Genomic DNA, 12,265 nt, shown 5'->3' on the forward strand with positions numbered 1-12,265 from the left:
CTCTGTACTGGTAGAGAGATTTTCCTACAGAGTTATTTCTTGTGGAACAGGTGAATTGCAATATGAAAGTAGGCATCTTGCAAGTTGAGAGCTGCAAACCAGTCCTGAGGATTTAGAGTGGGAATTATGGATAATACAGTCACCATCTTGAACTTGAAACAACAGATGAAGTTGAGTCGTTGAGGTTCTAGGAAGGGGTGCCAACCTCTTTTCTTCTTCGGGACCAAGAAATAATTAAAACAGAACCCCCTGCCCTGTAATTCCATAGGCATATCTCCCATTGATCTGAGTTGCAGGAGGGAATCCACTTCCTTCCTGAGGAACATCTTGTGAGAAGCATTCTTCTGGTTTTTTTCTGAAAAGAAGCAGCAGACACAGCACTTCTGTGGTATTTGCACTTCCCACAGACAGAAGAGGCACTAAGAGTATATATCATTGATAGGGATTGCTCCCTCCCAAGAGGGTCAGGTCTTGAATCCAGGGGATTTGGAATCTGCAATATCACGAGGGGGGGGGGGGGGGGAGAGGAAGGGGGGGGGGGGGGGGGGGGGAAGGAAGAGGAAGGGAGTGGCACGTGGGCTCAAAACCCCTAAAATCTTTTTTTTTCAATAAGCGAAAGGGCTTAAAAGACTAAAACTAACTAACAGCTATAACTATCTAGCTGGAAAGATAAATTGTATCTTACAGAGACACAAACACTGCAGATGTTCTATCTTGTAGCCATAGCCACTAAGAAGGAACTGGATCTACAAGGTGCCAAAGGGCAAGCTGGGCACAGGCTACTCAAAAGATTCTAATCTTGCACACATAGGGCACACCCACACACCAGAAGTGGAATACATGTGGACAACCACTCGAAGAACTCATAGATAGACCTGAACTCGTCAAGGAGAAGAGGGAGTCTAGTATATCAAGTATCTGAGTGTCAACTTGAAATAAACAATGTTGTTAAACCCAGATAGTAAATCTCTTTCGCTTGACATAGTATGTATGCCCGATGGAGTCCATTCCATTATGTATGAGTATGTTCTGGACCTCTGAGGAGCAGGTTCTCTCTAATAGTGTCAGCTGGCCTGCATCCACATTGTGAGGTGTAGGGAAGATGGATCCAGATGGAGATTTTGCCCATCACTTTCTAGTATTAACTCTAGCTGAAGAGGTAATTTGGTTGGAGGCCAAATAAAGAGATTCAATAGGTCTGACAACCAGAATTACCTTGGCCAGGCCGGTGCCAACCTGACCATCTTGGCTAAGTTCTGTCTTAGTTTCCAGTTGGAAAAGTATTTGGAATTATTGGAATTGGAGGGCATGCATATATTAGTCTTGAAGCCCAGGGGACAAGAAACGCCTCTGACAGAGAACCCAGGCACTGACCCTTTCTGGATCAGAATCTAAAACATTTCTTATTCTTTTTTGGTGTCTATGGAAGGTCAGCCCCATCTGGTGAATATGTCCTATATGATAGTGTCTTTCACTGTGCTCACTTGCAAACTGCCTGCTGAGATGATCTGCTAGAACATTCTGCAGGCCTTGTAAGCAATGGGCCATTGCAGTAATTTTCTATCAAATGCAGTACTTCCATAGATGCACAGCTTATTGAGAAATGGAGGTGGATCTTGCTCCCCCTTGCCTATTGATATACACCATAACTGTGGCGTTGTCTTACATAATCTGAATGGTTAAGCCTTTCAGAACTGGTGGGAATTTTGTGCAAGCCTGATGAATGGCCCTCAGCTTTAGGATATTGGTTGAGTTTCCTGAGCTGACCAGAGACCTTGAGTGCCCCTGAAGCCTGAGACAAGCTCTTACTGATGACCGAGGTTAGACTCATAGCTGTTTGATCAGACCAGGGGTTGGCAACCTTTCAGAAGTGGTGTGCCAAGTCTTCATTTATTCACTCTAATTTAAGGTTTTGTGTGCCAGTAATACATTTTAACGTTTTTAGAACGTCTATCTCTATAATATATAACTAAACTATTGTTGTATGTAAAGTAAATAAGGTTTTTAAAATATTTAAGAAGCTTCATTTAAAATTAAATTAAAATGCAGATCTTATCAGTTTAGTGTGATCCTTGCCCTTGCTCTTCCTTGCTGAGTTTTCCAATGTCTGGCATGTATTTGGATACTTTAAGCTGCACACAGGCTTCTGAATGATCAGTTGTTAACCGGCTCCAAGAGGGACAGAGGACAGATTTCATGTGTGAAAATGCCTGTCCACACAGGTATGTGGATCCAAATGCTGAAAGCACTGCAAACGCAATTTTCTTCAAACAGTTAAATTTCACTGGCAGGGACGTCCAGCAGGTCAGAATAGAGGCCCCATGATCTCTCTCAGTACCTTTAAGTGCACTCCGCAGATCTCCAAACTTTGATGCCCACAAATCTGAGCTTTTTAACTGAATGAGCTGCATTTCGAAATCTTCAATATCCATCCACTGAAATACAGACAAATCCAAGTTGCTTTTGTTGAACTTTTCAGGTTTAATTAGAAAAGAAAGCATTGGGCCAAATCGCTGGAAATCTTGAAATCTGTCAGAAAATTCTGATTCCAGTTCTTGCATGTACATTCCAATCTCATCGACACTGACAGTGCAACGTGTCGATAGCTCTTTTATGTGTTGGAAGTAGCGGAAACTCAAAGTTTGAATATCCCGAGAAAAAACTGCTAGTTTTACAACAAATGCCTTCCCCTATGCCCTACACCCTGGAGATGGAGGTTGAGTTCGTTTAGGTGAGTGGTGATGTCATTTAGAAACAGAGCTTGCACACCCATTTGTCATCATCCAATTCGGGGTAGTTTTGTCCTTTTTCCGACAAAAAGGCCTTGATTGCATCAAAACAGTTTACAAAGCGCACCAAAACCTTGCCACGACTTAGGGCTGGTCCACACTGGGGCGGGGGATCGATATAGGAAAAGCAACTTCAGCTACGAGAATAGCGTAGCTGAAGTCGACGTTTCCTATATCGAAGTAAAAGTACTTACTTCGGGTCCACGCGGTGCAAGCAGGCTCCCCCGTCGACAGCGCTTCCTCCTCTCGGCGAGCAGGAGTTCCGCAGTCGAAGGGGGAGCGCTTCTGGGATCGATCTATCGCGTCCAGATGAGACGCGATAAATCGATCCCAGAAGATCGATCTCTACCCGCCGAATTAGGCGGGTAGTGTGGACCAGCCCTTAGCCACTGAATGTTGCTGTGAAGTGGAATGTCATTATTAGCACTGTCCATCTCTTCTACCAGTGCTTGAAACTGTCTGTGAGTCAAAGCAGGTCAAGCAACAAGGACATTCACAATTTGCACCACTGCATTCATGACATTATTAAGCTCTGAATTAGAGATTTTAGCACACAGGTTTTCTTGATGGATGATACAATGAAATTTGACTGTCAGGCAGCCAATTTGATCTTCAAGTAACTTTACAAATCCCTTCTGTTTTCTGACCATGGCAGGAGCACCATCTGTTGTCACACAAAATATTTTTCTGATGTCAACTCCTCGTTCTTCAAAATGATTTACAAAAGTTTTTGCTATATCTTCCCCCTTTGTTGTGCCATGCAGGGGTTTTAGGCAACAAAGTTCCTCTTGGATTTCATCGGAAGTACAGTATCTTGCAACAACTGCCAAACGTGGAACGTTGTTTATATCTACACTCTCATCAACTGCAACGCTAAACACTTACGTATCTTTTAATGCAGTCATCTGCTTTTCGTTAATGTTTTCTGCCATTTCGCTTACGCGTCTCTCAACTATTCTGGCAGAGACAGGCAGTTCTTTTATTCTAGATACTCATCTTTATTTGGCAAATCATTGAACAAAACCTCCAAACTGCTGAGAAAAACTTCTTTTATATATTCCCCAGTGCACTGTTCCACCTGATGTAATAGTGATGTAAGCAGCAAATCAGGACTTAAAAATATCCCAGTACAGTGGCTCTGGAACAATTTTTAAGGTGGGGGTGCTGAGATGCGCCCCCTCTTGCCCGTCTACACCCGTCATTGCCCCAGACTGGGGCCAGTGGGCCACAGCTGGGGGGGAGGCCGCAGAGCCCCAGGCCGGCGGCCGGGACCCCAGAATGGCAGCAGAGCCCCCGGGACTGGCAGCGGGCTGAGCGGGGCTGGCGGACGGGACCCCGGGTGGCGGGGGCTGGCATCAGGGACCCCAGGATGGCAGCAGAGCCCCCAGGACCGGTGGCCAGGACCCGGGCACTGTGAGTACCACTCAAAATCATCTTGCGTGCTGCCTTTGACACACGTGCCATAGGTTGCTGACCCCTGGATCAGACATACTATGGTGTCAAATCTTTCTTGAGTCAGATAAGCCTGTGCTGTGGTGAAGTCCAGTACTGCCCCTATAAGTTGTATTGTTTGGATAGAAACTTAACACAAACTTTTCCTTGTTGACTCTCAGTCCTAAGGAGGTGAAAGGCACAGTACCTGACAAATGGCATAGTTCAAATGCTAAGGAGATCTCCCCCAAATGAGCCAGTAGCCTATGTAAAGGAAAACTTGGATTCCTTGTTTTCTCTGGTATGCATCCACTACCGCCAGGCATTTGGTAAACACCAAATGGATCAAATGGCAGAACCCTGTACTGGTAGTGGGAATTGCCTACCTGCAACCTGAGGTATTTCCTGTGGGCAAGATGGATAGCTGTATCAAAGCATGCATCCTGAATTTTGAGAGCTGTTTTCTAATCCTGTGAATATAGATGGAATTACTGCAGCTAGTGTTACAATCCTGAACTTGAACTTCCAGATGAAGGTGTTCAGATATCTCATGTCCCGAATTGGGTGCCAGCCTCCCTTTAGAAGTATCAGAAAGTAATGGGAACAAACTTCATTCCTCCCCCTATAATCAAAGCATTGCTTCCACTGCTCTGAACTCCACTTCTTGATGGGGCATGCTCTCATGAAAGGGGTCTCTCATGACAGCAGTCTCTGTATCTTTTTGGCTAATTCAGACTCTGATGTGAGAAGTATACCTGTTTCTGATAGGGTTGAGGCCTAAACTCTGGTGTAAACACTTCCAAAGATTTCACTGTTGCCCTAGAACCTTTCAAGGAATGCAGGGCCTATCTGTTTTGGCCCTTAACAATTTACATCCCTCAAAGGCAGACTTTCTACTGTCAACTGCAATTTCTTAAGTATTCCCGATAACTGTAACCAAGAAGATATCCTCATGGTTATCGATGAAGCCTATGGCTTGGACTTGGATGTGCCTGTTGTCTTGTCCGTTCATGGGCTGCCATCACTGCCAGGCACAGGATGAGTGTAAAATGTATACCTCCACTTTGCATGCTTATACAGTGACACTAGAGATACAGGTGACTGTCAGAGTAATTTAGCTGGCTCTAACAGACCTTCATTTACTGGTGTCACAAGTTATCCAGGAACACAGGTGTGCAAAATGTCCAGAAGCTTATGTGATTTCTCCTGGACGACTTTCACGAGGATCTTGAGTATCAACCATGAGACACAGCAGCCCCTGAAAGGTTTTGTAGTCATCAAGCTGCATGTTAGTGGAAGAAGGAATCACAGCCTCATCAGGCAACAAAGAAGAGATGGGAGTTGGAATGCTGTGTTCCTGAGTCTGCAGATCCTCTTCCTCAGAGCCTTGGTCATGTGCATGCTCACCTGGAGGGATCACTGGTTGAGCCATCTGTAGTGCTCCCTGCTGCTTTGCTGGAGACAGATACCTCACTCTAGATTGAGCTGTTGGTGCTGCCTTCCTTGCCAGTTATAAGACCGACAGTGCCCAGTAGGATCAAGGCTGCTGGTAGAAGTATGGAACAGAGGGCCAAGAGCTCTTAGGCCTAGGATAGTTGTGCCCTATACTCCATTTCAAAAATATGGATCAAACTACCTAGACCCAGGGGAATATGTTGGTGACACCTCCCTCCGGCTATCTGAGTCTAAAGCAAAGAAAGAGTACTCCTCCTCTAAAGTTGAAGCAGTACTAGCTCGAGTACATAGTAAGAGCTTAATGAGCCCTAACACATACCACAATGGGCTTGGTACTGAGCCTGAGATAGTTGTCCATGTTACAAGTGGAAACTTTACCACAAATAACAGAGGTGACCACAGAAAGAGTTAAATCTCCTGAAGCTATAAAGCCTCCCACAGTACTGAGAAAATCAGTATCATAGGCAGATAAATAGAAGGCATTAGTACTGGAGCGCTCGTACCAATGACACCAGTACTGGGAGCTTTGACATGAATGCGCCAAATGAGCCAGGAATAGAGCAGAGTGACTGGTACTGGAGTGGGTGCCCAGAGGGACCATTCTTGGGCCTTAAGCTACCTTTTTCCGTGGCAGAGCAAAAGGATTTCTGCTTTTAGAGCTAGCACCCAGAGAGGGTGACCTAGATCTATGTCCCTGAGAGGAGCTATTCTCCTTCCTTCCCTTAACTTCAGAAGTTGTACTGGTTCAAGAGGACAATTTTTTAGAAACGTTACTCACAGAGTTGCAAACTGAGGAGCTGACAGGAGCACCTATTGAAGAGAATTGCTTAGGGATTTCAGTCCCACTCACTCCAGGATATGAAGAGGGGTGCATGGACCCCTACAGCAAAAACAGCTTTATGCCAGTCTATCTTGTCTTTTGTGTTCTGTTTAAGAATGACTTGCAAATAGCACACCTCTCAGGAATGTGTTCCTCATTAAGGCATAATAAACATCTGGCATGCCCTTCATTACAGGGCATTACTGCCTTGCAAAGAGGACAGTTTCAAGTCCTGCAGACTTTTGTTCCACCATAAGAGCTCAGCCTGGAACCAGGAAAGTCTCACAGGAAAAAAAAAAAAGTTTGTTTTGCTTTTCTTTTTTAAAAAGGAAACATTATGAAAAACCTAGAACTAAAGACTAACTAACCAAATAACCATCTAAAGTTATTTACAACTATTTACACAGGAACACTGAGTGTGAAACTCGGGCTATGGCTACACTAGAAAGTTTACAGTGGCGGAGCTGCAGCAATGCAGCTGCACTGCTGTAAACTAATGTAACCGCTCTAAGCAGACAAGAGAGGTGTCTCCTGTCAGCTTAACTACTCCAGCCCCATGTGCAGCAGCAGCTATGTCGGCGGGAGAGCTGACATAGCACCGTCTACGTTGGCTGTCTATACCAGTGCTTAGGTTGGTGTAACTTTTATTGCTCAGGGGGGTTGCTTTTTCACACCCCTGAGTGACATAAGTAATACCGCAGTAAGTGGTAATATAGTCCTAGCCTGAGACACTGCCGATGTGCCTACCTGAAGCCACAGGCAATAAGAAGGAACTAAAGGATACACTCCACGCTTTATGCCTTTGGATGGGAGGCATGAGGACACTTGGAGAACAAGGGAAGTCCCAACATAAGATGCTGTCCAAAAGAATCCAAACTCGGGCACATGCACACCAAGAGTGGAATACGTATGGACAAACACTGAAAGAAGACCTAGATATCCTCTAGAAGAAAGTGAAATAATTAGTCACAGGTGATAAACTCAAATGAGTCTCACATGCACTCAGACAACAGATTCCCCAAACCCAAAAGTGTTTTACTCTTTAGAGCTGATCCCCATCTCTTTGACAACGCCTTTAATCTTCTCTGCTGATGTACTGAATGTTATCGTTTCCAACAAATGAAAATCTTCAGTATAGAACTCATTTTCATCCAAAGGACCCAGGACCTTAAGAGGAAAAACAAATGACACTATTTTACTAGAAGCTTAGGTTTTCAAAAATATTTCCTCTGTAAGCAAAAAATACACTCCATTTTTAATACAGTAAAATGTTCAGTATTAAAAATTACTCTCCTGCATACCACTAGATTTTACTATTTATACAGTATTCATGCTGTGAAAATTCCAGCATTTACAATTTTCTATTAATTAAATTGAACTACAGTATATTTTAAATATACATTCCTTTCAGGTGATATCCCTAATAGCAAGTAGAAAAAATTCATCAGGCAAACAAGGGATGCATCTATTGTAAAAAAAGTTACAACAGGAACATCCACAAATACGTGTATAAGGCTATCGTAGCATTTCCATTATACATGCCTATTTACAGAAATGTATTATTCGGCAACATAAATTCCTTTTAAACAAAAGCTCAAAGAAAAAAAGGGCAAAATTTGAACACAAACCACCACGATCCTGCCTTGTGCTTAGTTGTTAAATCCTATAATACCTTCATTGTGTCCTACATCAGAACTATTTTAGTGTATTGGTGTGCAAAAAGTTGTTTAAAATTTTTTGGGAAATCAATACATTCTATCGTACGCATGCCAAAACATATAAGAATATGAATACATTACACACACACACACACACACACACACACACACTATTTTCAGCTATCCAGTCTCAGTGGAAGCAGAAGTAAATGGATAGGTGATGTTTTCAGAAGATTAAGTAGCAATGAAGGGCCTAACCAAAGCCACTGGAGGTCAGTGGGAGTCTCGCAGTTGATTTCAATGGGTTTTGGATTGAACTGTAAAATCATTATGGCAAGAGTACAACATTTTTCCATTTCGTTTTAGGAAACTGTTGAAAAGGCAATGGGAGTTGAAATGGGAGTTTTACCACTGACTTCTATGGGGACAGGATTTCATTCTAGGTCTTAGAAGGTCTTATTATTCTTAAATAAAACATCAATAACAATAATTGATTGAAAAAGAGAGAAATGTAAAGTGCCCTTTTGGTCAGGAAAATGATTCTGAAAAATTGCATGGTCTTATTCAATATATCTTATTGCTGTGTGCACTTAGGGTCATCTTTTGACATTAGTGACTAAAGAAATTTTTCATTGTTTTTTATTCCTTCTAAAACTATAGAGCTGATGCAGCTAACAGAGTGGGTTTGTGATAGGGTGCCTGGCCCTTCTAGGGGTGATGAGGTAAGCCTTGCCTGTTACCTAGAAGTTAACCACTTGCAGATTGTGATCTGGACTCAATTACAATTAGTGATCACAGTTGTGGAGGGGTCAGGGAGGACATCATACAGAGGGAAAAGAACTAAGTGAAGGAGGAGACCCTCAAGAGAAGAGTTTCCTCTTTCTGGAAAAGGACTGTCATGCTCGTGAGTACCACAGGGGCTAGGGTAAGCTCCTGTGGAAGGCCCTGAGATAGGGCCTGTAAGAAGCAGGTCGGTCTCTGGGGGAAGCTGCCAGAGTCCCTGGAGAGGGGATGCAGTGGGGAAACCTGCTATGAAGAAGGGCCTCTAGGGAGAAACGCCCAGGGAGGCACTGCTCATCCAAAGGAGCAAAGAAGGAACTCTGTACTCCCCAGGAGCAGAGGTGAAGAGCAAGGAACTTCAGCATAACCTGAGGGGCAGAAGGATCTTGTATTTGGATGTTGTTTTGGATTCTTTAGTTGGACTGTTGTTACCTCAGAAGGGGATAGAAATAGAAAGAGGTGACCTGGGCTGGAGGGCTAGGCCATGAAAGACTTAGCCAGAGATAGGCCATCACAGGAGGGCATCACAGGAGGTGCTATAGACTAATACCCTTGCAAAGCCATACTATGATGACAGGGAGCACTACAGCAGTTAGTCAAGCTGCTTGCAAGACTGCATTCTATTTTGACTTGTATCAACATAATTGTTTGCTAGCTTCCAATTTCAGGACCAAAGTTTGCTCTCAGTTATACCTGTGCAACTTTTTTTACACAAGTTATGCCGATAAGGCAAAATATATTTACTTATGAAATAGCTTGTTAATTACTGTTCAAAACCATTTGCACAGTATGCAAACTTCTCCCTATTGTCTTAGAAAAGAAGTAAAGAGCTCAGAAATAGTCATGTTATTATCCTGAAAATTTAAATTTCTTTTAAAAATCTTTGTGGTTTTCTAGCAAAAATCCCAAGAAAATGACATAATACTTTTCCAGTCAAGAACCAGTTTCTAAATGTGTTACAACTAGATCTAGAAGTGTTAAATAGTTGAATTAATTTCAAATAATTATCATTCATTAACTTTGAAGAACAATTCCACTGTGAAAAGTTATTGTAAAAATATATTAGTAAATCTAAAGTAGACGTTTTCAATGCCCTCATCATACCTTGGTGATGTTGCACTGGTATAAATGAAGACTGATTTTGGCTTGCAAATTGTTTAGGCCAAATTTTGTCAATGGAAGTTGTATGTAATACTGGTATGATGCATGAGCCAGAGAGACCCTGGCATGATTTTCAGATTCCATGCTGAGTTTGCAGGGCCAGCAGATAGAAAAATAAAAGGTGTTTTTTCTTATTAACTGAGAATGTTTGGTATTGAAATCATTGAGAGATGCACATAGAACCTGACACCACCATTTTTAGTCATCTTTCTAAGAAAAACTGAACATCATTTGTTCATTGCATCAAGGTATGAGGGCAACTGTAGTGCAAGAAAACATAGAACCAAATGCCTTTGACATTAACAAGGGGTAAACAGGGGCGTGTCTTAGCCCCCATGCTTTCTAACATCTACTTTTCATTCCTGCTTCTTCATGCATTTAAGGACAGCAATGATGGCATTTATTTTCAGACTAGATGGAGGCTTATTCAACACTGCATGGTTTAGAGCAAAAAACAAGGTGAAAGAGCTCGTTCTGAGAGATTTCCAGTTTGCGGATGATACAGCATTGATTGCCCACAGTGAATCTTTCCTGCAAATCTCTTGGGTAGATTTTCTGCATCATGCAAGGGCTTCAGGTTGACAATTAGTTTCAATAAAACTGTAATCATATACCAAGGGGTGGAAGAACCAATGCCTGACATCACTCTGGAGGGTAAAACTTTTCAAGTTGTCAACAGTTTTTGCTACTTGGGTTCTATGATTAGCAGGAATCTTGACCTTCAGACTGAACTGACTAACTGAATTGGAAAAGCAGCTAAGAATTTCGGGCTATTACAGAAATGTGCATGGAATAACAGCAAACTATCAGCTGAGGTGAAGATGCAAATCTACGAGACTTGTGTGCTGTCATCCCCACTTCATGGTTCAGAAATGTGGACTACATATGCTAGGCTCATCAAGAGACTGAACAGCTTCCACATGAGATGTCTGTGCAAGATCATGGAAATAAAGTGGGAAGACAAAATACCAAACACAGAGCTGCTGTAGCGCGCAGGACTGACACACTTAGAAACTACTATCAAGAAAAGGAGGTTGCAATGGCACAGTCATGTCAGGAGAATGGAAGGAGACTCTATTCCCAATAATATTTTGTACAACAAGATTCGAGATGGCTCTAGAAAGCAGGGCTGCTTTTTATGGCGGTATTACGATGTGTGCAAAAATAATATGAAGTCATTCAACTTCAGTGTAGAAAGCTGGGAGGAGTGCGCAGAATCCCGCCCAATCTTGAGGGAATATCTGGTGCTGGATGCAGCTGAACACGAAGTGGCTTTTATCCAGAGGATGGAAGCAAAGTGAGAAAGAAGAAAGCAGCATGCTGTAATCTTGGACTCCAACTCAGACAACACATGGAGATGTGAAATTTGTAACAAGCTGTGTCGCTCTTTAATTGGGGCTTGTCAGCCATAAGCAGATTCATCAAGCACCCAACTAGACTTCTTACGTGTACACCATGATCCAATGGATTGATGGTTGCCTAACCTAAGTAAAATTGCACATTAAATTAATGAATAACTATTGCCCCTGAGATTCAAGTATTTAAAGGGCAGATCCTCTTTGGAAAGTGACTTAAAATGGCACCTTTTTAATTAAAGAACCAGTCTGTTATGTGTGGTAAGAGACATATCTGCTTACTTAGGTGATTAAAACAAAGTTTCTAGTTATGCTCTGCTTTTTATTAGTGTTCGTATGGCAGAGCCAATACAGCTAAGAGAAAGCAAGTGTGATTCTACTATTTTTTGTGTAACTGCAATAGCGGCAACAAAACTGTTTACTCAGTTTTGGTTAGCTGGACCTGTACTCCTAGGAAGCCAGTGCGGATGGTCAAGTATAACTAAGAGAATAATTTAAAAATAATAGGGTTGCAGACATGTAGTTGAAGGCCTGACACAGTCTGAAGAATATTTATTTCTAATGACGATGTATAAGGAAGAAAGAAGGCAAACTTGACTCTAATATCTCAAGTTTAACTTGCAGATAGATAGAACAAATTGTATTTGTAAACTGGGCACATTTGATATGAATGTCTGTGATGGGGTGTCCACCTCACACAGGACTGAGAGGGGTTAAGGTGGCCAGCTAAGCTGATTAACTGCCCAGGCTGCACCTGAAGGAGACAGGGAGCAGGCCACTAATTGGAAATGGGCTCAGCTGGGCAGGAACCCGGAG

The 12,265-nt window shown here is 42.6% G+C and overlaps 1 protein-coding gene across 1 annotated transcript in view; it reads right to left on the reverse strand.

Annotated features, from left to right (window-relative positions):
• Positions 1 to 12,265, reverse strand: part of UGGT2 (UDP-glucose glycoprotein glucosyltransferase 2) — a 277,888-nt gene that overhangs the window by 94,242 nt on the left and 171,381 nt on the right. The window contains exon 23 of the mRNA XM_026663613.2: positions 7,535 to 7,662. Coding sequence (XP_026519398.1) covers positions 7,535 to 7,662 — 128 coding nt within the window. The remainder of the gene's footprint in view (positions 1 to 7,534; positions 7,663 to 12,265) is intronic.

Source organism: Terrapene carolina, unplaced genomic scaffold (assembly GCF_002925995.2).
Source record: "Terrapene carolina triunguis isolate 2854851 unplaced genomic scaffold, T_m_triunguis-2.0 Scaffold21, whole genome shotgun sequence".
Taxonomy (NCBI): Eukaryota; Metazoa; Chordata; order Testudines; family Emydidae; genus Terrapene; species Terrapene triunguis.